At 34.2% G+C, this 25,994-nt stretch overlaps 1 protein-coding gene across 1 annotated transcript in view; it reads left to right on the top strand.

The window, feature by feature from the left end:
• Positions 1 to 25,994, top strand: part of LOC117114159 (agrin-like) — a 77,715-nt gene that overhangs the window by 35,085 nt on the left and 16,636 nt on the right. Inside the window, exons 7-26 of the mRNA XM_033257728.1 lie at positions 494 to 715; positions 1,798 to 2,004; positions 3,050 to 3,250; positions 3,589 to 3,624; positions 5,921 to 5,953; positions 8,645 to 8,896; positions 9,746 to 9,898; positions 10,874 to 10,894; positions 11,777 to 11,869; positions 12,641 to 12,802; positions 13,473 to 13,607; positions 14,442 to 14,672; positions 15,343 to 15,435; positions 15,859 to 16,563; positions 16,737 to 16,910; positions 18,218 to 18,355; positions 18,909 to 19,107; positions 19,892 to 19,963; positions 23,957 to 24,172; positions 25,716 to 25,942. Of these exons, the coding sequence (XP_033113619.1) occupies positions 494 to 715; positions 1,798 to 2,004; positions 3,050 to 3,250; positions 3,589 to 3,624; positions 5,921 to 5,953; positions 8,645 to 8,896; positions 9,746 to 9,898; positions 10,874 to 10,894; positions 11,777 to 11,869; positions 12,641 to 12,802; positions 13,473 to 13,607; positions 14,442 to 14,672; positions 15,343 to 15,435; positions 15,859 to 16,563; positions 16,737 to 16,910; positions 18,218 to 18,355; positions 18,909 to 19,107; positions 19,892 to 19,963; positions 23,957 to 24,172; positions 25,716 to 25,942 (3,570 nt within the window). The remainder of the gene's footprint in view (positions 1 to 493; positions 716 to 1,797; positions 2,005 to 3,049; positions 3,251 to 3,588; positions 3,625 to 5,920; positions 5,954 to 8,644; positions 8,897 to 9,745; positions 9,899 to 10,873; positions 10,895 to 11,776; positions 11,870 to 12,640; positions 12,803 to 13,472; positions 13,608 to 14,441; positions 14,673 to 15,342; positions 15,436 to 15,858; positions 16,564 to 16,736; positions 16,911 to 18,217; positions 18,356 to 18,908; positions 19,108 to 19,891; positions 19,964 to 23,956; positions 24,173 to 25,715; positions 25,943 to 25,994) is intronic.

Here is a 25,994-nt window from a genome sequence, read left to right as displayed (position 1 = left end):
CTCAGTCGCCTAATCTGGCGGTAGCCACTGTGTGTGATCTCTTGGTCCCCGGTTCAATTCCCATCGCTGCCTCCCATGGCTGAAATACAAGTTACAATAGTGCACTGATTAAGATGTTTAAGCCGTTGGTCCCATGTGCATTTATGACCCATGTGCACGTTAAAGAACGCAGTACACTCTTCAAAAAATAGTAGGGGATTGTCTCCCGGTGTACTGCCCAATCACCACCAGAAGGATCCCACTGGGGGTCTTCTAGACTTTCGTGGGCTATCCTTGGTGTTTACATCGAATAAATCAAATTTCTATTATAAAGGTGCCCTTATTCTGTTTTTCAAAATATTAAGATGAGAAACTAATTTTTTTTTTAACTTGGCCTTAAATTTGGTCACAAATTGTGGCCTGAAGGCCATATTGCCTGCGAGTCTAAAAGTGGACTGTATTTTTTTATAATAACTTTTTTTTTAAAATGATATCAATATTTCTATATTTGAAGCGAGTTCTGAAGCGTCTATCTGCGAAGAACACATCTGTGACTTTGGTGGGTACTGTGCTATAGATGGCAGCAAACCGGTTTGCAAATGTGATATGATGTGTCCTGATGTGTATGAGCCGGTGTGCGGAAGTGATGACATGTCCTACAGCAGTCAGTGTGCCCTCAGGCAGTCGAGCTGCGAACAGAAAACCCATATTAACATCGCATATGAAGGCTTATGTGGTAAGGAGAGACTGGTTCAATTCAAATTCAAATTATTTGAATCACTTTTGAGGCAGTGACACACAAGTACTCAATGCATCCAAGTTAACCAAAAATAAAACATCAGAAATATATACAATGCACAATAATTTTCTGAACACATATTCTAATGCACATTTCCTAACCTGAAAAGGCAAGGCCCAATCGACTAATTCAAATTTCTGTCTATATATTTATTTTTTTACATGTTCTTTATATTGGCATGCTAAGTAAGGGATTACAGTTTTTCCCTAGACCACGTTTAAAAAAAAAACACATTTTATTTAGAACAACAAAATTCCACATTCAGTGAAATTCTCTTATATCTCGAGTAGAATGACTTCTATCAGGGGAGTCAACCAGTGGTAATGATGATGGTCAATACCATAACATTACCTACTCTTTTTCCAAAAGTGTACGCTTATTAGGCTTCTGTGCACATAACAAATTCCTTTTTAAAAAAAATGTGTATTTGTGGAACATAAACCTTGGTTCACCAACTGAAATAATGAGAGATAAATTTGAACCAAGGACACAGCTCTGCGCATTCAGTCTAGCCACCTGATCTATGCTAATTATTAGCAAATTATTATGCTAGACATATTGAGATTGCAAAATTTGGAAGTATACTAGCCTGTGAAACACAAATCCAAAGATTGGCACAAAATACAATAATTTTATGGTAGCTGTTACCAATTGTACAGTTTAAAAGATTTCCATTTGTAATGGTAAAAGAAAGTTTTAGTAAGTTTGGTAATTAAATAGCTTTTAAAATAATGTTGAAGGTCGAGTAGTTTTTAATTGCTCCTTTTATTCAAATTTTCTTTTTCATGGGATTTTTTTCAATTTGGCAAATTATTACATTAGTTTACATCATTTTAGTATGTTTGTTATTCACGCTTGAAAGATCCTTTAATGCACTTTATAAAAATAATCACAAATCACTACATTAGAAAAGCACTTTTACAGTCTGTTTCTTTATGATGTACCACCTTGCAGTTCATAAATGGAACATTCCTCTCATCCTTTAGATAGCACTTATAGACCTAACTGTTTCCTTTCAGAGGGGTGTGAGGATGTTAATTGCCCGTTCGGTGGTATCTGCGAGATGACAATAAACGGGGCTGTTTGTGTTTGTCCAGAAGGCTGCGTGAATGTCAATGCTGCAGTGTGTGGTTCCGACGGGGTTACGTACAGCAATGAATGCGATTTACGCGTTCAGGTTTGCAAAACAATGTCAGATATAAGTGTGGTTTCTCAAGGCAAGTGTGGTAAGTATGGGCACAATCAGTTGCATCCACTTTTAATAGGAAGCTTTCGTTTTAGCGCGACGACGCAACAGAATCACTCATGCGTGACCATCCTACCGGGCACATGCACAGAAGACATAATGTTACATCAGTGCACATAACTTTCCTTCATATGCATCTAGTTCATGATATATTTTTATATTTATATGAAATATGTTTTGTTTTATGTCCGAATTAAGTTTAGTATTAATGTTATAAAATGTCCTGTATTTGGTTTTTATTTAGATCCATTTTGAAAAAATTGGTGTAAATTATTATACACTATGAGATTTTAAGTTTAAATATACTGTTATTCTTGAAGTTAGGAAATATTTTCTGTTTATACACACATATCCAGGTGCGGATTTAGGGGCCCTTTTGAAAGGTTAAAAAAAAAAAAAAAAAAAGAAAGAAAGAAAAAATAATTGATCGTCCAAAATGCCTCAGAGGTTATTTTTGGGTATCTAGAACACAAAAGTTTTGAAGGGAAATGCCCCCGGATCCCCTAGAGGGTAGTATTATCTCGATTGGTCCCACTTTCTGCCCCTCCCTCCCCCTATTTTTTTGGACATCTCTGGATCTGCCTCCTGATATCAGTGGACATTTCTGGAGTGTCAATCAAACTTAACTGGCCAATCAGGACAGGGCCAGGAATATGTGCGTATCTCACAAACATACCTGCTGTTCACAAACACACGTATTTGCGTATATGTTTTTACCATTTTTGGAACCTGACAAAACATGTAAGGGGCGGGGTTTTGCAGGAAGGTCCATTCATGCGAATTTAGCACTACATTCCTACAACAACGACAATTTATTAGAATTTGCTAATATATTCAAATATTTGTATTTAATTTTTTTAATTTAATAATTTCAGTTTAATGTTAGCTTTGTATTTTTATCATGATTATTTTTATTATTACTGGATGTTCCAAAGTCATGTATAATATAGTATCTCGTATTGCTTTTGACAATCACTCATAGTTTAAATTTTTTATAGAAAAAAATATTTATTTTCTAATTATAGATGAATGTGAGGATGTGACCTGCGAGTTTGGAGCATTCTGCGATCGTGGTCAGTGTCAGTGTCCCGCATCATGTCCCCTAGACTACGACCCAGTATGTGGGGATGATGGCAAGACATACAGTAACGATTGTTCACTGCGAGCAGCGATGTGCGAAACCAAGAAAAATATCACCAAGGAATTTGACGGAACATGTGAATATGGTACGTGTGTCATTTTGGCGATAAATAGTGAGCTTTCGATTTGCGAGATGACGTATCACTAGAACTGTTCACTCATTTGTGGCCATCCCACTTTCTTTGCACAACGTATATTCCAGCCGGATTACATTGTAGAATCTAGGCAACAATGAGAACTCAACGTTCTCACATGCATAGATGACTTTTCAGTACCGTTAAATTTTCTAGGTCCCTCCAATCCAAAAAGCTTCCTAACATTTATTGCACAACTATAAAAATTGAAATATCAAATATCCTTTTTCAAGTTGAATCAATAATTTTAAAAAAATATTACGGAAATCTTGTATGCATTTATTCTTTAGAATCTGGCTCGGGCGATGATGAAGACAATGGTTTTGGTATTTATCAAACCAAATAATTTATTTGCAATGTTTTATTGTAGAATTCTTGCTTGTATTTTCTTGGCTACACAAATGCACACAACAGTACGATACATTTTTTACAAGTCTCTAAGACACTTCACTTCAAAGACAAAATATGCAAAAACAAAGGATTAAAAATATAAACTACCTGCAGTTTTGTTTACCCGGATACCCTAAGAATTTATAAAGGTCTCAAAACTTCCTCAATTGGTGGGAGTATCCCAGAAATCTAGGCGGCTTCCCACACTTCCGTTAGTATGCATACCGTAAGTGTCACAAAAAACTAACTAGTTTCCCCCAACATTCCTAAGCGGCTTAGCTGAGTCGGCTAAACTGGTCGTAGCCACTGTGTGTGCGCTGAACCTGAGGAGATCTCTTGCTCCCCGATTCAATTTCCATCACTGCTCTCCTTATATTTCAGCTGGAGGGCTGAAATGCATGGTAAGTCAGTGCACCATCCATTGAATGAGACGTTTAAACTGTTAAATAATGCAATGCACTCTTCCAAGAAGAGTGCATGTTTTTTCCTGCTGCATTATCAATTGTCTCCTTGAACTCAACTGACAGTGGGTGTAAAAATAGATGGGTTAAGAAATATCATTCAACCAGATGTTCAAGGAGTACCTTCTTTCAACTTGGGAACCCTCAAATTATTCAAAACATTATTGAATTGTTAATTTTAAAAATATATATAAGTTGTTAACTTCCAATATTAATTTTTCATTGATTTATATATATTTTGTTACCAATATATATATATTTGTTATACTAGTCAACAAGGTCTGTACAAAGAATATAAAAATATAGTCGTATGCATATAGTCCAATAAAAATTAGTTCTTGCTCTACATTTCAATCAACAAATGATAACTTAATATATAAATTAAATTTTTTAAAGATATTTATATAAATTTATTTTTAGAAAAATGAGTACATGAACACTTGCACATTTCATTTACCTCACAATACATTACTTTAACCTCTTGAAGTCAGTTACACAATGCTATTCGCAATTTCTTCGCTTAGCTTTCTGTACACCACTTGTTTGTATAGTAGTTAGAATATGGGGCAAATATTCACGGTGTTAATAAGTAAATATTTTTGGGTGTTGTGTAATTAACACTTTATGATCATAGAGGATCTTAGTAAAAACAAGGTAGAAGAAAGAAGCAATTCTCCATTTTAACAATGTGAGAAGCAATTCCCAAGATCAACAATGTGATTGTTTACAAAGTTGTTTTGCTATTGTAAAATACAGTGGTTCCATACATGTGTTAAACTTTGCACCTCGTTTATATGTTGCTGTGTAGCATAGCTTTAGTTGGCACCTGGGTATCTAGGTACTGCTTAGCTTAGTTACATCATCACCTGATAGTCAATGTGTTGAGATTGACACCTAGAAATTCCCTGCACATGTTATGCTGGGATACCTGTTGAACAATGTAATTGCCAATAGATGGACATGTTGGCTACCATGAGGAAGGAGATATGGTCAGATCTATTTCTATTTCCAGTCTATGTACATGTAATCTCCACCAGATATTTTGTGCAAACTAAACTTTACTAATAAATGTAATGAATACATACAACAATACAGTAGAACCCCCACTTTAAGGCACAGCAATTAAGGGAACATTTTTTGGGTCCTGAAGGTATTCCCTTAATAGGGGTTCTAATATATAACTTTATTTTATTTACTTTTGCTTATTTTTACTCAATTATTTCTGTTTCACAAACTGTTTTATGTATTACATTTTATTTTCAATTGTATGTTTTTTTCTCTGTTTTTTTTTAGAATAGTGTTCTTTATTGTTTTGTGAAATTTTATGCTACTTTCAATAAATTATTCTCTGATATTTTTGCATGTTTTTAATTAGATTAATACATAAATAAATTAACAGTTCATTTTTACTAACAATTAAATAAAAAAATAAAGTTATTTTTGTTTTATTCTGTGATACTTTAATTGCTTCTTTCTAAAATTTCTAACAAACTGTGTTATGTATTACATTTTATTTTCAATTGTATGCTTTTTCCTCTGTTTTTCTTTAGAATAGCGTTCTTTATTGTTTCGTGAAATGTTATGCTACTTTCAATAAATTATTCTCTGATATTTTTGCATGTTAATTTAGATTAATACATAAATAAATTAACAGTTAATTAGTACTAACAATTAAATAAAAAAATAAAGTTATTTTTGTTTTATCCTGTGATGCTTTAATTGCTTCTTTCTAACATTTCATTTTCTTTTTGTTAATCTATTTTAATTTTAGAGTCTGGATCAGGATACGAAGGCAGTGGGATAGGTATAGTACCCACTCTGTACATTTTCATGTTGCTCCAGTTTCATTGTTTGACCTTTGAAATCACATTTCATTATCCCGAGCTGAAGGTGCTATTGTCCACAGCAACAATATTCAATATAATCCAGGGGAGTGGCCTGATTTTGGTCTGTGTGGTGCGAAATGGCATAGGCTTTCAAAATTGAAATAAATAAATTATAACTAACCACAGCGACCACTCACCCAGCGTATGCCCATGTAAAACTTCCATTATGCCAATTATTGCTGTTGTACAAACCAATAAATTGTAGTATTTTTTTTTTTGTAGAAAAATGAATCATTGTTGATGTCACTTTGATTGTAGATTCATGTTTCTGTTTGGTTGTTGGAATATTTATTTGCATTTTCAAAAATGTATTTGGTTGGTTTTTTAAGGTTTATGTCGTAACATTTAGATATTTGGTTAATAAATTGTTTCCTTGGGCAGTTGGCAATTAATTAATTTATTGGTTGTAGTTTCTATTGTATACCGACTACATAGATTCCAGGCATTTGATTGGTTAAGAGCCAGGCAAAAGTTCCAGCCATGCCCTCCTAGCCAGGCAATAGACATTTTTTTTTGCCCTCTCGTAATTCACTTGCTAAGCCTATTGTTGAGGGCGCCGTGACCTGGAAGCTGACGATTGCTCTGCTGTAAGCTGCACACTGCATATTGGTCTTTCAATAATTACATTGCTCATCAAAAGATACTTAATTCCTCATTAACATCCAATTAAACAATTTGGATTATCTACTTAACAGTCTTGTAATAATGGTCTGATAAACTAATAATGAACACAGTTAGAGGTTCTAATTAAATTGGGCAGATAATTATATGATCATTTAATTAATGGTAAACTAAATAATAATCTATAGTACCAGTATTTATATTTTCAGACAGTTAGTTTAAAGATTGTTTGTAGATAGCACTGACAAATAATTAATAGATCTTGATAGCTTTAATTGCCCCCAAAAAACTTCAACAGTATGTTTACAAGATAATTATAGCGATTAATCTATATTTTTTCCCAAATGAGTGGGATAGATGCTTCTTGACCTGTAACTAAACCAACTGGTTAACATTATTTGGTATTTGTGTTGGTGGTCTTGTTGCTTGGTAACCATAACATAAGCTTTTGTTGTGGCTTGGTAACCATTTTATTTGTGACGTGATCTAGTTGGTTACCTCATTTTTTGATTGGTCGTAACTTGTTGCTTCGTTGCAAACATCATTTTTTCTTTATTGCCATGGTCACTATTGGCCAAAATGTTATTTCATCAACCATTTTTCAATATTAACTATCAAACATAATATATTAATTGTTTAAGCTTTCGTAAAGTAACTAATCATATAATCGATCATAATCAATAAATAAAACTGAGTATATCATTCTTTATTCATATTTTGATACAGAGCATTATTTTATTTGGCCTAGAAATCATTTTGGTTCACGGATTGATGAATCACAATATTTATAAACAAAATCAAACCATGGACCTATTATCAAACCTACTTAATAATAACCTAGCACTATTGCTAATACTAATCAATGGTTGACTCAAATTTAAGATGCTTTAAATCTGGAAATTTAATGTTCCTGCTGTGTATGTGGTGTTGTAGTGCTTGCTTGTATAATTCTGTTTCTCTGTTGAGGATAATCTCTTAATGGCTATGGTGGAGGATTCTGTAATAATGCCAAAGTGATATTCTATGCTATGCAAATTACCTTCTAATGAATAACATTTTTATTGTTGTTACTGTGGTTTTTGTTGCTGCCGCTGTTGTACTGTTGATGTTAAATCTGCTGTTGTGACATTTCTATGATGTTTCTGGAGTGTTCTATTGTTCATGGGACATGATATTCCTGTAGCTAGTTTTGGTGTTGAAATTGCCATTGTGTATGTTGTTGCTTTTACTGTTGATGAGATATTTTTTTTGCCATAAATGATATGTTGATGTTGCTATTTCTTGTTTTGATGTTGTGATAATGTTGGTAAGACTTTGTTGGTGTTCTATAGTTCATGGTGACATGATATTGATGTAGCTTGTTTTGTTGTTGAAGTTGCTATTGTGTATGTTGTTGCTGGTTACTGTTGATGAGATGTTTGTGTTGCCATTTATGATGTTAAGTTGATGTTGCTATTTCTCATTTTGTTATTAATGATAATATTGATGACAGTGTTGATGACTTTGCTAATGTTCTGTTATTCATGGGGAAATGGCTAGTTTTGATGTTGAAGCTACTAATGTGTATGTTGCTATTACAGTTGATGAGATATTTGTGTTGCCATTTATGATATAAATTTGATGTTGCTATTTCTCAATTTTTTTGTTGATGGCTGTGTTGATATGTAGTTAATTTTGCCATTATCATTTTGTTGTTGATGTTGGTATGATGTTGCTTTTTCTGGTTTTATGTTGATGTTCATCTTAATTTTTTTTAGTATTGTTATTTCTGTTTTAGTTGCTGGTGACATGTTACTACTGCAGGTTTTCCTTGTTGATGTTGCTGTTTTTGTTGTTGCAACAATGTTGAAAGTATTGTTGATGACATATTTATGTTTGGTATTCTAGCTGCATGTTAGTATAGTTTAAGATTAAAAGTTTTTCCTACACAATGTTGTTCATAAAATAGGTAAGCTAAACTAAAATATTGCAATTTCTTTATCTTTAAGGTTCTGGATCGGGAGATGAAGAGATGGGTTCCGGTAAGATGTGCGATGCCAGTAATTGCTTCTACGGCACATGCGAACAGGATGATGATGATGAGTTCGGCCACTGCAATTGCAAGTTGCGTTGCCGTGCTGAGCGTGTACAAGTAGTGTGCGGTTCAGATGGCAAAACATATGCAAGCGAATGCTTCATGATGGAAAATTCTTGTAGAAGTAAAAAAATGATAACTGCAGTGAAGCAGGGACCATGTGAAGGTATTGCATTATATGCGAGGATAAACATTTAAAATATGTTAATGTTTAATAAAAATTTCCTCTCTTTTAACAATTTCCTGTCATTGTATTTCAAACTGTAAATCAATACATATTATTCATTATAATATTTTGATTTTTAAACATAAATTCAATTGAGTTTTGTTATTGCTTCAGTAACTGCTGAGGAAATATATGTTTGAATTATATTTTATTATTATATACTTTAAAATAACACAACAATCATGGCTTAATCTACAATAAAAATACAATAATAATGAAACATAAATACAACTATTAGGAGAATAGGCATTTTAAATCAGAAATTGGTTAATGGATCACAATCAGCCCATAATGATAAATTTGCATGGAGCTATCAAAATACCTAGGGAGGCCTAAGTAAAATGCAAATTGTTAATGATACACACAACACCACACTGTGATGTTCTCGGTCCCGGCTAAACATGACACAATGTGAATGTGAATTTACATCATCGCAACATGACATACTAACTGATTGAAATTAATTTTGAGTATTTGAGGGCTGCAGTTTGGCGCAGTAATTGCCATTGTGGTTCTTCAACTTGCGTTTGGGAGTTCAAACACACAATGTCCATTCTCTGCAAGCCATGCTTGGATACCCTTGCTTGTAAAACCGCTGACCGGCTGTGAATTGTTTCACTATGTTTTATCCCAACATGGAAGCATTTCTTTGCGTATAATGAATATAAAATTAAATATAATAATTAATTTTATAATCCCTTTAATACCTAGAGGGGACACTATGTTTGGGGTGATTTCAATAAGCACTTTTAACCTTTATTAACAAATTTGTTAATTGTGTGATTTTAGAGGATTTTGGTGCCTGTGATGGAGAAACACCATTAAAGAGACCTGGTTCCAATGAGGACCTCTACTGTGGACGAGAAGAAGGATCTGATACCTGCCCAGATAATAGTTACTGTCACACAGATACAGAGAAAACATTTGCTAAATGTTGCCCAGGTCAGTAATTGTTTGATTGATTGATTTATTGATTGGTGGAATGATAAAGCATTAATGATTAAGATATTGGCATTTTGCTTTATAGATTATAAAGTTATGAAAAATACCAATAATATCTGTTGCTGAGAAAATTAATATAGTTTCATTAATGTGGACTATTGTGTGAAGTATGAAAGATGCCATCTGTCATAAAAATTGAAAAACTCAGTTCCATACTTGAATTACCTAATTTGCATATTTAAATAAATTATAAACTTACAATTGAAGATTTGAATGAGAAAAAAAAAATTAGTTACCAGAGAGTCTTTCGAACACCTTGAACCCCAACCTGGCTATGGGCTCTGCATTAAGTTAGACATGACTTTTCTTATTTCTTATTTCAAACATGCCACCCTCAAATAATAATAATTTCAAATAAAAATAATGGAAATTTCAGAAAAATTTTTTTTTTCATTTTTATTACGCCCTCTGCTGCCTTAAAATCTCCAAAGATAAGATATGTATATTTCTTCCTGATTATATAAAATTAAAGCATTTAACCATTTCATTACTACACTGTTTATATTTTTTATTTTTATTTTCCCCTCCATCTGGATATTTTTGGCAAAACTATTTGCTAATAAGAAAACAAGACTTTATTTTTATTTTTTTTCACCCACCTCTGATGATCTTTAAAAAAATAAGTTTGCGAAACAAGGAATAAAAAATGTCTTGCCTTATTTGTATCATTGTTGTTTATAAATTACTGTTATTCATGGTATTTGTGTTACTGAACCATTGAAGATTTTTGATTATCAATGACAATGATAGTGGTGATATGTATGTCAATTGATACATGGCAGAAATACGTTGTAGTCCTATGAAATATGTGTCTCGTCTGGGTTCAATTTGTGCTGCAATTGTACATCTACATATTAGATATAACCATATCACCTTTTATATTCTCTTTTTTTTTTTTTGACTCTGCAACATTAGCCATCACCATAGTTTTTCCAGGTTTGTTTAAAAGTACAGAAATGCCTGTTAACAAGTTTCTCACGGTGTTTGTCTTTAATTGTTAATGCACTTAATGTTGTTTGTGCTTTGTATATAAATATTTTGGTCTATAAAACACTAGAGTAGCTGATGTCAACTGAACAATAGGAAGAGCAGATACGATACTACGCTTAGATTTGCAAAGTAAACCTTTAATTGCGAGGTGTCGTGATAGAATGAGTCACTGGGACAATAATGATCAATTATATTTTCTATATGAACAATTGCTTTTTAGTTTTTTATAGTTGGTCGTTATCATTGTAGTGTAAACAGGCCTTTATGCTACCAAACGTGAAATATAAGTTATTTATATATTCATTTGTGGAGTGGCTTAATCCGTGTCGTTTGTGCGTAAACATGTATACTAACTCAGACTGCGTTTTTAGACTAAACTCCATCAGTGCTGTCAGGTTTGAATAACTTAAGACAAAAGAACCTAAACTTGTGTTACTTGTTTATTTTCAGTAGCACACTATCTTGTTGTTTCTAATTACAGCACTCACAAAACCATAATAAGCTTTACTATAAAATGTGATTAGTTTTCTATGTGTTAATAAAACAATCTCGTTCTTTTTCATTTTTTAAACATCGAATTCCCTTCCATGTCTTGTGATAGTATGTTTGTAATGTCTGTGTTTTATTATCAGAAAAAAAATATCTGATATAATTGTTCTGGCTCTCTATATACAAGCTTGTGTGTATTTGGCTATTACCTGCACACAATTGCATGGTTTGGTCATTTATGTTCTTATAATGATTATACTACAAGATGATGCTTTTGATGTACTGAGAAAATAGGTCTTTTTAAGTATATATAAAAACTTTTCAAAATTTAATTTGTAGATGAGAAAACGCATGGATGTGCAGAATCAATGTATGGTTGCTGTCCAGATGGTAAAACATTTGCACGCGGGAACTACTACGCAGGATGTCCGAGTAAGTTTAACAAAGAAATGACGACATGTACCTTGGAATGTTGAAGAGGTTTTATGGGAACTTGGTCAAGATTGATTAATTAAATTTATTTAGTAACATATGCATAAACTATCTTGACAAATTGTTAAACAAGAATAACTTGTAAAAGATGAAAACTTTCTTCATTCTGTAGTTATTTATGCAAATACCTAAAGCAAATTGATTAGACGAGTTGGCAAGTTGATTAACCAAGCGGAGTCAGGCAGTGGCGGCGCCAGTGGGGTGGGGGGGGGCAGCAGGGGCTTAAGCCCCCACCGTACAGGTCAAGCTCTCCATTGGACAGAGCTCGTCGGGCAGTCGGACTAAAAAATATATAAAAAGGCCCACGCCAGCCAACACATGTCTGTCACAATCAGAGAATAAAATTTCTGGCCATTTAGAGGTTCCCATTGTTTAAAAAAATCTCATTTGGGAGGGAACACCCTCTCAAACCCTTCCCTCAGCTCGGGCCTACCAGCCATAGTCCCCCGCCCCCTGTCGGCAGCTCAGCTGATTGGCATATCCTTGGCGCTCATGCCTAAAGAAATGAAGTGAAATGAAATACAAATGCATACAGTTCTTTGCTTTCAGTCCTGTCTAAGCTCATCTTTTACCATAGACTCAAAGTTTCATTTATTTATAGGCTTCAACACTTTTGTGCTATTGTTGTTGTTATCACTCCTGTTTTTTGGTATTGCTGTAAATGTACGTATTTAAATAATTAGTTTTTAAAGCAATATATTCTTTTTATAGGTTTGTGCGACTGTAACAAACTGGGCTCCTACAGAAGCACCTGCGACCCAGCAACATTGCAGTGCTCTTGTAAGCCTGGTGTTGGTGGCACGAAATGTAATCGCTGCGAACCAGGTTTCTGGGACTTCCGGGGAATACAGAATGGAAATAGTGGCTGTAGACGTACGTATCCCTGAACTTGTCACAGTATAATAATCTATTTTTAAAAGGTTTCATATAGATTAGCTTGACTTATTTTTTTTGTGAAAGAATCTAATGTCTATTATTTTCATCGCTTATCGAGGGATATGTGATTTTTATATTATTACTTAGCACCATACTCATAGGTTTGTAAATAATTTACCGCATCTGATTATATAGATGGTGCTATACATTGATTGGTTTTGACTCTTAACTAGAGAAAACTTTGATAAATGAAATAAGAAAATACTAGTATATAATTCCAACATTTAATCAATTAAAATTTTTGTAATCCCTGCATCTAAATATAATGCTTTAAGTATACATGACTGAGAAATTAAAGAATGATAAATAATAGTAATATTAATGATAATGAAAATTAGGGAAATTATATCTTTTACCATTACAGCCAAACTCCTATTCAAGGGACACTATTACAGGGACACCTTTTTAGGTCCCGATGCTATAATATAATATATAATAATAATATGTATAATATAATATTTCCTTAATATAGGGATTTTACTGTATGGTACTTCTTCATTGATACGCCAATAAAGCCAAACAGAAATTAAAATTAATGATATTTATAAACATATAAACAAATAAATAAATGAAAAATGACAGATCTACACACGATTTAACATTGTAGCCTGTGGTTGCCAGCCCGGTGGATCAGTGCGCGATGATTGTGATCAAATGACTGGAGAGTGTTTGTGCAAGCAGTCAGTCATGGGAATGAAGTGCGAAATCTGCCCCTATGAAGAAGTCATGACTTCTTCCGGATGTAAGTATATTACTGCACACCATACGCCATAGGGTGCAGCAGTTAGACTTGGTCAAACCACTACAACAAGTGACTGCAGTGATCCAAGTTTTTTTTTAACCGTATATATGTATGAGGGTAATGGATCCTTCCAGCTTAAGCTATCTTTACACTAGATATGATTACGACACGACAACAACACGATATAGATTCACGCAGTGTTGAAGAATACGAACTATGCGGTGGTATGGCGTTGTTGATATGGCATTGTCGTGTCGAAATCTAGTGTAAATGTACAGTAGCTTTATCCTCATCCTAGGTCTGCTGATATTCAGTGCTCAAAATATATTAATGTGATGTTTTACAACCTAAAGCCAGACACTGTGCATGACGGTCGTCGTTGGATATAAATTTGTGGAGAACGCAATGCCACGATGCTCGGGCAACAGATCATTTTTAATGATGATTTGTTCAGACTGCCACCAACAATCATTAGACGCCATTGTGTCACCTCAGGCTGGGCGTTGGATTTGTCGACTGGCATTAGTCCAACTTTATGTGAATTTGCCCATATATGGGCACGATGAGGTCATATCACATCAATATATGTGCATGATAATGTCATGTCTTACCCCTATGTGGGTAAATAACAGGTATTTCTCATTTAAATTGACATGTGTATTAGGCTTTATGAAGTAAAGGTGTTTTTTTATTATTATATTATTAATCTATTAACATCTAAAAAGCTAATAATTTTTTTTAATAACTTTAAATATTTGTCATCAAAACGTCCATATTTCACAACATGTTATTGTTTTACAACATGTTATTGTTTTAAATCTGTACTTTTATTAGGCGAGTTATTAAGCCCAGGTCAGGTGATCAGATCATGTGATCAATTAGAATGTCGCTATGGTTGCAAGGAAGTAAGGGATATCGCTACATGTCTCTGCCCTGTCAGCTGCCCTGAAGTGGGACCAGTTTGTGGAAGTGATGGCACAACATACGCTAGTGAATGCATGCTGGACCTAGTGGCCTGTCGATCGCGCCGTGACATCCGACTCATCTCAAGAGAGAAATGCAAAAGTAATGGTTTATAAATCTATTATTTTATATAACCAAGTGCTGGTTTTCCATGAGACCTAGAATACAGGGAAACGAAACACATTGACATATATATTGTAGTATATCCCACCATTCCCTATAAGTCATGAAGAAAGAGTGTACAGTATATTTAATAAAGCATCTGAACTGCAGAATGGGGTGCACCATCTCCACCATTTTGTGCTATGTCCATATGTACCCCAGCTGCATCAGTTATGTCTAGGTTTGTTGTGAGGTTTGGTGCCTCATATCAAAAGGAGAAAAAACAAGAATATTTTTTTTTTCTTTTGGCTTGTGATCCTTTATAGACATATTGATAAAGAAATATTGTACATGTGGAGCACAATTCCAACCTAGCTTAAAGCCCTGTCTAGACTACAGTATCAAATTATATTTTTTTTTTAAAACATGTGACATGCCTAAATATGGCATGATGACATCACATCATGACCATATATAGGCACATCATGACTATATATGGGCATACAACAGTTTGTGTTAAGGAAAATTTGATTGTGTGGATACAATTTACCTGACTGATGTATGAGCAGTACCATTTTCTATATATGACCCACAAACAAATTAATTCAAGGCATTATCTCATTACTATTAAATCGCTGAAAGCTATTTAAGATTCCCTCCAATCTTACAGAGCCTCCGGTGTGTCCATTTATTGACTGCGTTGAATCCTGTCTGCACGGGTATGAGCAGGATGAGAATGGATGTCAAACATGCGACTGTATAGGTAAGAAGTTCATCTTCAAAACTATATTGATCAAACTTCATATGATGAAATGATGATCTTACAAATTAAAACACATTAACGTTATGGCTATAAATTGAAACACAAATAATACTCAGTATATTGAGGCTGAAAATATTTGCATCATCACCAAATCATTACTTATTATATATCAATATGTTTTCTAATTATAATGTCAATAAAGGTAATTACACTTATTAATACAATTATTCATCATATGTTTTGTCCTCATAATTATCCTCTTATTGTTTTATACTCTTCTTTTCATGATCTCATCTTTGATTTGATTTCACTTTGATCAGATCCTGAATTTTTTTTCATAACAGAATTATGCTATATATAGAATTCTACTATGTACAGTTCCTAACCTATAAACTGCTTAAATATACCTTTCTTAATTTTAAGCCGCTACTACAGAGGCTCCAGATTTTGTCACAACAACCATGTATACACCACCAGGGAAGATGCTTACTGCTGATATGTCCACACTAAACCCAGATGCTATGAAAACAACCATGTCTGAAGGAGTCACAGTTCAAACAGAATTGGTAACAGAGTTTGAAAAACAAACAACTGGCAAACCAGAGATGGCAGCTGATGTGACAACATCAAAGATTGATCAGTTTGTGACATCAACAATGATTGTGATGGAAACAAGTACCATATATGAAACAGTAACCATCGATATTGATCAGAAAGAAGAAGGTATGGTGTCTACTATGATGCCAAGTGGCAGTAAAAAAACTCCAGAACCTTTCATGGAAGCCACAATGATGGCTACTGAAGTTGCTACCGAACAGTTGTCAGACATCAAAATCATGCCAACATCTCAAGAGAAGCTTGCATATCAGACTACTGGAATGCCAGAAGTAGAACCCACAAAGAAGACAGAAATTGTTGTCACACAGACAATAGAAATGGATGTCACAGAGAAGATGTATGTTACAGAAAAGGTAGAAGTTGATGTCACAGAGAAGGCAGAAGTTAATGTCACAGAAATGGCAGAATTTGATGTTACAGAAAAGAGAGAAGCTGTGACAATGAAGTATATTGGAACTACTATGATATCTGATGATGAAGATGATACTACAGAAATGGGATCAGGAACAGGTAAGGTCTTTCATATCCTCTGTATATCTGCATTAGACAGCTATTGTAGGCAGACTATTACCTCTCATGTGTGTGTATATATATATATATATATATATATATTATCAATGATATAAGGCTTAAGATACTCTCCTTTTTCTTCAAATCTAATGTACATTTTTTTATTCTTTAAGGAGATGGTGATGATGAGGATGTTGACACCACACCAGGACTCGTAACCAGCATCATTGGGACCACAGTGGAGCCTTTGTACACAGCATCAGGGTGTGAGATCACAGAGCATGGGTGCTGTGATGATGGCCTCACACCAGCTGATGGCCCTGACGGAATGGGATGCCCAGCCATGAGTAAGTGCAGTAACAATGAATCTCAAATATATGCACCTTTCTTGTGCTATTGTTGGTGTATTTAATCATAACAATCAAAGAACATACGCCTGAACTGATCCAAAAGGCCATTGAAAAATTGTTTGACACATGAAATACAAATGAAATTTATTGTCTTCTGTTAAATACAAACAGTTGGCGAAAGTAAAAGTAAATCAGAAACATTCAAACTCATCATCATCATTATCAGTTTAAAGTCTGTAATTAATCCATGTTAGCATGGGTGGACTGTTCACCATAAAACCTTTCCTCCAGTCATTTATATTCTGTGCAGTTGCATTGCTTATCCTTAGCTTGTGGAGATCATTGATAACAACTTGGTCCCAAGTCTTCCTAGGCCTTCCTCTACCTTTAGTTCCCTCAACTTCCATCACCCTACTCTATAAACTATTAAAATTGATTAAAAATATGTGAGGTCTCGCCACAAAATGAGACTCATTGTTAGAAATTCAAAAATTGAGTTTATATTATATTTAGGGAGATCACATTATAAGCTTTCATTTGGTCTTTGAATGGCTTCCCTACTGTAAGTAAATCCAGAGATGTGAGCATTTAAAATTTAGTTGTATAAGAACCACGTTTGAGAAAATCAGCCTCAAAGATAAACTAACCTGTACAAATAATATGATTAGAATTACAGAATATGTGCAGAGAACACTGTTTTGGCAAGAAAATTCACTTACAAAGTATACAATCATAAAATATAAGTATCAAGTTATTCAAAAACAGTAAAATCAAAATTGTGCAAAAATGTTGGCCTGTTTTGGTGAATATCTCAATAGGATTTCACCAACGATGCATCTCATTTTGTGGTGAGACCTCACATATATAATCAAAAATTGGATCCACTGAAAAGGAAACAAAGATTTACAAACACCAAGAAGCTTAGCACAAACATAAATACTTAAATATAATTGTATAATGTTGTTGTTTAAGCCACTAATACAAATGTTACATGATGTTACAATTTATCATGTTGATATTTTTATAGTTTGTATTTTTATATAATCCCCTTGGCAATCATATACTGATTTAAAAATATAAAAATATATAATCAAAATTCGGGCTGCAACGGAAACAAAGCTTTGCAAATATCAAGAAGCATAGCACAAAGATAAATACTTAAATATAATTGAATAATTGTTGTTTGAGTCACTAATACCAAATGTTTGTTATATTGCGATTTGTCATGTTGATATTTTTCAAATAATAAACTGTTTGTCCCAACAAATGCGCTTGTTATACTATGAAATGTTGCAACATTTCAGGAACCACACCAGAACCCCTGCCCCCAGCATGTGATTCCATGCCGTGTCTTCACGGAGGATCCTGTGTTAACAGGATGGAAGCCCCTGGATTCATCTGTCTATGTCCCCTTGGCCAAAACGGACCTGTGTGTGAGGAAGGTAAGTCTAAATTAAAAAACATACTCTATACTGATTTTAAAGAATTATTTTACTGTTAAACCAAAGCCAGACTCAGGAGGAAAACAAATTGTTGATTTGTTGTTTAGTTGATTTTTTTAAGACACAAAAAGGGTTACGAAAACATTTCGAACGGTTAATGAGATACAGATTTTTTTAATATTTAGAATCTAGGGAAAACCACCTGTTTTCCCTTGGCCTTAAGGTAGCGAAAATAATATGAAGAAAGGGTTGGCACAATGGTCGAGGCTCAGATTCTCAACCTTGTGTTTTAGCCCTCACTGTAGAAGTGACTTTTGCAAAACACTTTAAATCCTGGTTCCAGAGGGAAAAGAAATGTTGATAGGTTGTACAACTGATTTTTTTTAAGACATAATAATATTTCACGAAAAAACGTAGAAGCTGTCTCTTATACACATCTAGATGTGTATAAGAGACAGGGGGAAGATCAGGGTGAGAAATAAAAATAAAATGTTGATCATTTCCAACAATCATACTTACTTTTCTTGACACTTACTTTGAACATTACCATTAGGAAAATGTTTAAATCCACACCCCTCATTCTTCGGCCATTCTTACATTGCTTTCGAGAAGAGAAGGCGTACTGGAAGCGAGACTAACCTTGATGTGGAATTTTACCCAGAATCTGATTCTGGCCTAATCTTCTACTCTTCCTCTTCCGATGGAAGCGAATTCATTTCATTGGCGATTGTTGATGGTTTTGTTGAGTTCAGGTATGTATAACTGTATATACTCTTTTTAGTTTTATTTTCCTCCCCGCAGAGGTATAGCGTAGGCATTGCAAAAAAGCACTTGTTTGTTCACTCTTTTTTCTGCTCTAATAATCTTAACTAAAGATATAACTGGATTATGTTTTACTGGTATTTTTAATATGTTTTAGTGTGCATTTTTAGATTTGAGCCATTCAACTGAAGTTTTTGTTATTTGACCATGGACCTATTAATAAGTCTTATCTTATTAATAGGTCCATGATTTGAGTGTTATAAAATGTTCACTTTAACATTGTTGATATACAAATGTGACGTGCCCCAAAACCTGAAAAAAGTAGCAAAATTTGTTTTTATTATATTCTGTAATTACCAAAAGGTCCACTGATTAATCTCAGATAAGATAGTATAATACATACTCCAAGTATGGAAATGATGGCGTGCATTTTTAGAGTATGTATTATACTACCTTGTAATTAATTAGTTTTTATTTTATTAGTTTTTTTTTAATTAATAATAAAGAATTGAGGTTGAAATAGAACAACTGAGAAAAACAACCTTTAACCTTTAGTGTACGTGCACAAGTTGCATATTTCATGCATGAATGAACATCTTCAAGTGTTAACTTTTGACTTTATCTGGGTTTTATAGGAACATGTCACAAATATAAACATATATCAGTTGACTCTTCCAAAGGGAATCGTAATTTGTTCTCAAGTGGCACTTTGAGTTTTGTTGAAAGTCAAACATTCTGAACCGTTAATTAACATATCAGGTATTGCATTCTCAGGTGGCAAGGTACAGATGCAGATATCGCTAGGACGACAGCCGCCATGTCAACTACTATGGACATCACCAATGAGTGGGTCTTAAACATTGGTTTTACCATGGAAATGTTGCTTATAAATAACTCCATGGTTTTACCACTTAATCAACACCAGCTAATAACATACTGTGTACATCTTTTTATTTAGTAGTCTTCATATACGCTAACTTTATTCTGCCATTATATTCATAGATTTATACTGTTTTCCTTTTATTTTGGTTCACTCACAACATATTCTTTTATGATTATATAATAAAGTAAGAGGTAGAAACCACTTACGGTCATCGTAGATTCTGGTAACTTTGTCTCAGCTTTTACTGAATGACTTAGATATTAAGTCTGGTTAGATTCCCTTCTTGTCAAAGGCAAAATACTATCCAGAAATACCATTCTTTATGACAGCCTTCTGCATCTCGTTTAAACCAGTTCTAACAAGATCACCTAAAATCTGGCTTAAACCAGTTATAGCTTTATCGCCAAGTCTGATTGGAAGCCAAGATCAGTACTCTTTTTAACAGCCTTTAGGCAACTGTCGAAACAAGCTCTTCAGATCATTTAGGATTTGTGGGCTAGAATTTTCTATTAGCATTTGTCGGATTGCAGACTCATCATACCAAGACAGTATTTTTTATTTTAGTTTTATTTATTGTTTTGATTTCATTGTTTTACATTTATTTCACAGCATGGTAGATAAATGTAGCGTTGAATTCAAAAACACAATTTTAATCTCTTAGTTTTCCATCATCACTGATTGTTTATTTGCACTATATTATTTACTGGTTTGCAATGTAACAAACTTATCTGGGGTTGATCCTGCCATAAGGAAGGGGAGCAAATTGCCTGTGGAATCTTTCATTAGCTTATTATTGATGTGCAACAATATCTTACCTACTCACCACTTAATAATTCTGCTAACCAGTAGTTGTTATATTTTATTTGTTCTAACATATGTTTCTGAGTAAATTCAGATCATATCAAGAATTTTTTATATTTATTTGGTCAACCTTGGAGGTGGTATTATTGCCTTCAAGTGTTAATGAGCATTATGTAAACTGAGCAACCTTTGGTCTAGCCCTGTTGTCATCATTTTTATTGAATTCTTCAAGCCAACAAGACATATTAATTCACATTTAATTTACACATATTTTCACTTTGTTACTCTTACATAAAATGTCTAAATATTTGGAATACTGTATCTCCTAAATGTTGTTGCCGTACCAGTGGTGATTCCAGAAATTGGACGACATTTCCAAAGGGGGTCTGAACCAAGGGGATAGCTAAGGCCTTGGGTAAGGGTCCAAGAATAAAATTCTGGGTAAGGTACATTGGGAAGATTTTATTGTAGTTTAAGGGGTTGTCACTCAGATAACAGCAACTTAATATTTCACTAGTTCGATGAGCTCTTGTTGTGGAATACAGAGGTCTATACATGTCCGATGGGGGATTTCCTCTTGAAACCCCCCCCCCACAGATGTCCCCACTCCATCGTACTAATGCTACATGCAATAATACATAATTGTTGTTTTTGTCCATTTAATTGCTTTTTATGTACGTCATTAGGCATTGTGCACTTGCTGCTTGTCTCTCAATGCAAGTCTAACAAAGGATGTAGTCATCTGATGCTTACAGCTAAAGATTTTCTTTGTGGATTTTCGTTGTCCTTTTGTAGCCCCTATGTACTGTAGTCTACTGTCTAACAAATCAAGGCTTTTACTTTATATATTAAGTTTGTCCTTAACATGTAATAAATTATGATAGTCATAACAACATAATACAACTTAGAAGAAATTGTGATTAACAGTGCTTTCAAATAATGCATAAAATATTGAAAATTAATAATAAGTTTTAACCAGAAAATGTAAAGGTGGATGAGTATTAATAATTGATGTCAGTTATCAAATTACTCCAACGATTAATGATTAGTCAGCATGTACTGTAGGCCTGCAGTATCACTGACAATGTGCAAATGCATATTAAAAAACAACAGACCATTGACAAATATACTGTACCTTTCTGCCAAGCTCCACCGATTATATATTGTTGCTAAGATCCTACAAAAAATATATGTATACACACTTGCATTTTGTGGGCCCACATGTGTAGTTTTGGAAAAGCACATGTAATCCTATATCCCTGTTCTGATTGGCCATTTGTTTGATTGACACTTTTGAAACGTCCATTGCTTATACAGGTCTCCCTCTAATTTAAGACTTCTCCAGTTAAAGACCACCTCCAATTAAGGACCACTTTTTTATAATTAGAGACCATGAAATGCTGGTAAAGACAATGGAAACTTGGTCCAAAAAAATGGCCTTTATTTGGAGAGATCAGAACTTCTACTTTCTAAAATTAAATTTCTCTGCTCTTCTTTCTGAATTTGCAATGGTAGTCTGCTGTTCTTCAATCCATGCAATGGATAGAAAGGCTGAGTGTTTTCCCTGCATGCCTTACTTAACAGCTATGCATCTGCCCTTCCTAGCTGCTATTGCCAACAATTAAGCTGGGCACTCACGGCGTCGTACCGGTCATATTATCAACGTAATCCAACTCCCTTTACTGTGAGCGATAGAATACACAATTTTTTCGGTGCCAGTCTGGATGGATTGCCATCAAAAACAGTCCATTGTGTGCACGTTGTGGCATTACATTCTCCATTGACCTTCGACCTTCAGGCGTCATGAGTGCCTGGCTTAGGTCAAACTTATATGTAAGCCATAGCCTATGGCTATGCTGATTCTTGTCAGATGGTTGCTGCATTAACATTATCAATAGAGGGCAGTAGCGATGGGCATCACATGACCTAACTTGAGTGTTGGATATAAACAATACACTGACACAGCGGTGTTTTACATGGAGATTTCTATCGCGGCCATCCCTTGTTTATTGCTGAAAAGATCATCATAATTCCCAGTAAACAATACCAAATTGATTGGAAATTAGACTTAAGTGTTTTGCCTTAATGTTTTGCTAATGCTGTAAAGGATACTGTCTGCAAACTTTTTCGACAAATGTTAGGCCTAGGCCCCTGCACATCTACGGCATGGTTAGGTATGCATGATGGTCTTCGCCCTGTGAACTACACTGCGATGTTAGGGCCAGCTAAGGTATATGAAGGATCACTTAAATTTCAAAGCATACAATCCAAGGAGAACAATAGGAAAGTAAATAAACACTATTTGAAACAATCGTATTGCCTTTCCTAGCCATTTACTTCTCATGTTAACAGTGGGTGGTTGTTTTCGCAACCATAACTTTTCCTATGCTATCGCACTGTAATGGTTTTCATGTATACCCAAGTTAGGTCACTTGACTGCCTGTAAACAGTCATCGCTAAATCCCTCTATTTATATGGTTTGGTATAAAAATTATGTAAATTAAACTAAATGTTGGCCTTGGTATGCATACTTATATCGAGACACTAACCAGTATCTGACAAACACATAACTTTCGGTTGTTAACTGACTGACTTTAATATTTTAATTAATGAACAATTAATTAATGGCGCTTACTTACCCTATAAACAGGGGGAAGGTCAAGGAAACATATTACATTACAAAAGATAGAATATTAAAAATTACATTATGATGAAAAGCCTAAAATTGGATGGATAACATTTATTATTAATATTGAAAATTCTTTATCTATATAGACAATTGGACTAAATAACATTGACTTCAACCAATAAATTTATAGCCATTGGGGTGCCAATGCCTCATGCAATCTTCAGAGAATAACGCCATATTGAAACCCAATATTGAAAGTCAAGTTGAGATTAGTGGGCAATTCAGAGGGGGACATGGGTTTGCTTGCCAAAAGATGACATTTCCTTACAATTAAGCCTCATTCTTGTCCCCTACGTGCCACAAGCCTTTTGTTAAATATTCTGGTTCTGCCCCTTATATCTATCACCATTTTCATGACATTCACATAGCTTGAGAGACTGATTGAAGTGATGCACTGTTGCATACCCTCACGACATACACCTTTTATAGAAGTTGATGTTACTGGTGCTCTCTTTTAATTATTAAGGTTTGATGCTGGCTTTGGTGATGCTTTGGTTATCCGGAGTGCAGAGCCTGTTGCTATGAAGGAATGGCACACGATTGTTGCTAAGCGTGAGCGTCGTGAAGGCAGTCTACAAGTTGACGATCAAGCAGTAGTTGAGGGCAGGCTAACGAGTGGCTCTCCGTTTCTCATCCTTGATACTGATGTGTTTATTGGCGGTGTTATTGACAATCAAGATGCGTAAGTAGGCCTAAGACATTCTCAATATATATTTATGGTTTTTTTTCTCAGTCTTTTAAAGCCTTATCCCCAGCAAAATTTCACTAAAAAAAGATTTTTTTTTAGAAAATATGCATATGCATTACTCTAATTATCATAAGCCATAGGAAAATATTGGCATAAATTTTAGTTTTACGCAAAAGGATAAAACAAATGAGCAATAAAGACTTTCTCATAGAAGATTACCATTTTCTCGACGAATTCTTCGTTACTAGGCAATTCAGAGGTTGTAGATCGCATCTGCTGGAATACTGTCGCTTTTGTGTATATATACAGTCAATAAAGTGGGCCCTCTCTAATGAGATTAGTTTTTCTACTTCACACACTACGGTCGATCAAGTAGGCCTGAGATATGTTTGTTTAATTGTCAAAATCTCGGTCAGAATCATTTTTTCTAACAAATTTGAAATAATTCTATGAAATATTATATTTTACAAGTGTCAGTACTGGCAACAAAAAATATGTCAGCCATTTTTATGTTGGGTAACAGAACTTAAATCAAGGTAAGGCTAGGCCTAGCCATAGCAGTGTTTCCAGCACCTATTATATTTCTTTGCAGACCTACACAAAATCATAAAAACTTCATCCGCATTTATATTTTTTGTCTGGAACACAAAAATTCAAATTTCAGTCTTATTTTACTTTTTTTTCATGTTTAAGAATGTCTAAGTTCAGTTAAACTAGCAATTTCGTATTATATTTATGAATCTTTATAACCTATATAAAAATCAGATTTTTCTTAACAACTGAAATTTTGCCGGGAATGGGGCTTTAAACATTCTAAAGTGTAGATTAGATCTGAAATTTCTCCTAAAATAGTATTTTCAAAGTACAAATCCATGTTTGCCCTACCTGACGTGTTATAGTACTGATTGCTCTGTACGTTCCCAAATACTTGTGAAAAAAATCTCTCAAGTGATTCCGGTGGGAATCGAACATACAACCTACAGATAACTGCCTGGACAACTCAATTACTTGCACTTGGTGGCTAGCGATGAATCCGATCCTCAAGTACCAGCGGGTACTGCAGTGCTATCCGATCGTGTTTTGCGTCTGTAGAAATAATATGAAGTGATGCTTGCCCTACCTTTAAAGTAATTATTTTGAAATTCTGACAAAAAAATGTCTGAAGAAATTATACTGAATAAAACAGAAATACAATACCAAGTTCTTTGATATTCATTTCAGGTAAAATTGTGTTTGTAGTCAGTTGCGTGAATTCTGACGGTCCTTTTCATGGTTTTGTAGATATTACCATTAATGTCCTTCAATTACCTATGGTGAAAATGTCAAAAGAAAAAGTGGTCCACTCTCAATTTATGGGAAAAATAAGGGAGTAGTGAAATAAAATCTATATTGTTATAGTTCTTAAAACTATCTGTTGCAGTTCACTTTCAAAGTGGGTTGGTCTATTTTATTATGGAACATACCATTCTATGACAGGTGCACTCCTACCTCATTATAGTACTTACTAACATTTGGTTTCTTATTATTAATTACTCAGATTGTACCAACAACTCCAAGTGGATAGTGGCTTATTCGGTTGTGTGAGGAAAGTTGCTATAAATGACGAGCCTTACCAACTGCAGTATGTAAACGGTGATGCATTGTATGGCGCTAGCATTTCTGAATGCGGAGTCAGCCCGTGTGATGCGCACCCTTGTCTTAACAACGCAACCTGCGTGGATGAAGCAGAAAACTTCCAGTGTGTATGTGATGACGGATTCTTTGGTAAGTAGAATTATTTTAAAATAATACTGTTATTTTAAATGTACTTTTTTCA

Source organism: Anneissia japonica, unplaced genomic scaffold (assembly GCF_011630105.1).
Source record: "Anneissia japonica isolate Jap-2015-1 unplaced genomic scaffold, ASM1163010v1 scaffold287840_len1291095_cov163, whole genome shotgun sequence".
In the NCBI taxonomy this organism is placed as follows: domain Eukaryota; kingdom Metazoa; phylum Echinodermata; class Crinoidea; order Comatulida; family Comatulidae; genus Anneissia; species Anneissia japonica.
The sequence above is the reverse complement of the archived record's forward strand: the minus strand, read 5'-3'. Positions and strand labels throughout refer to the sequence as shown.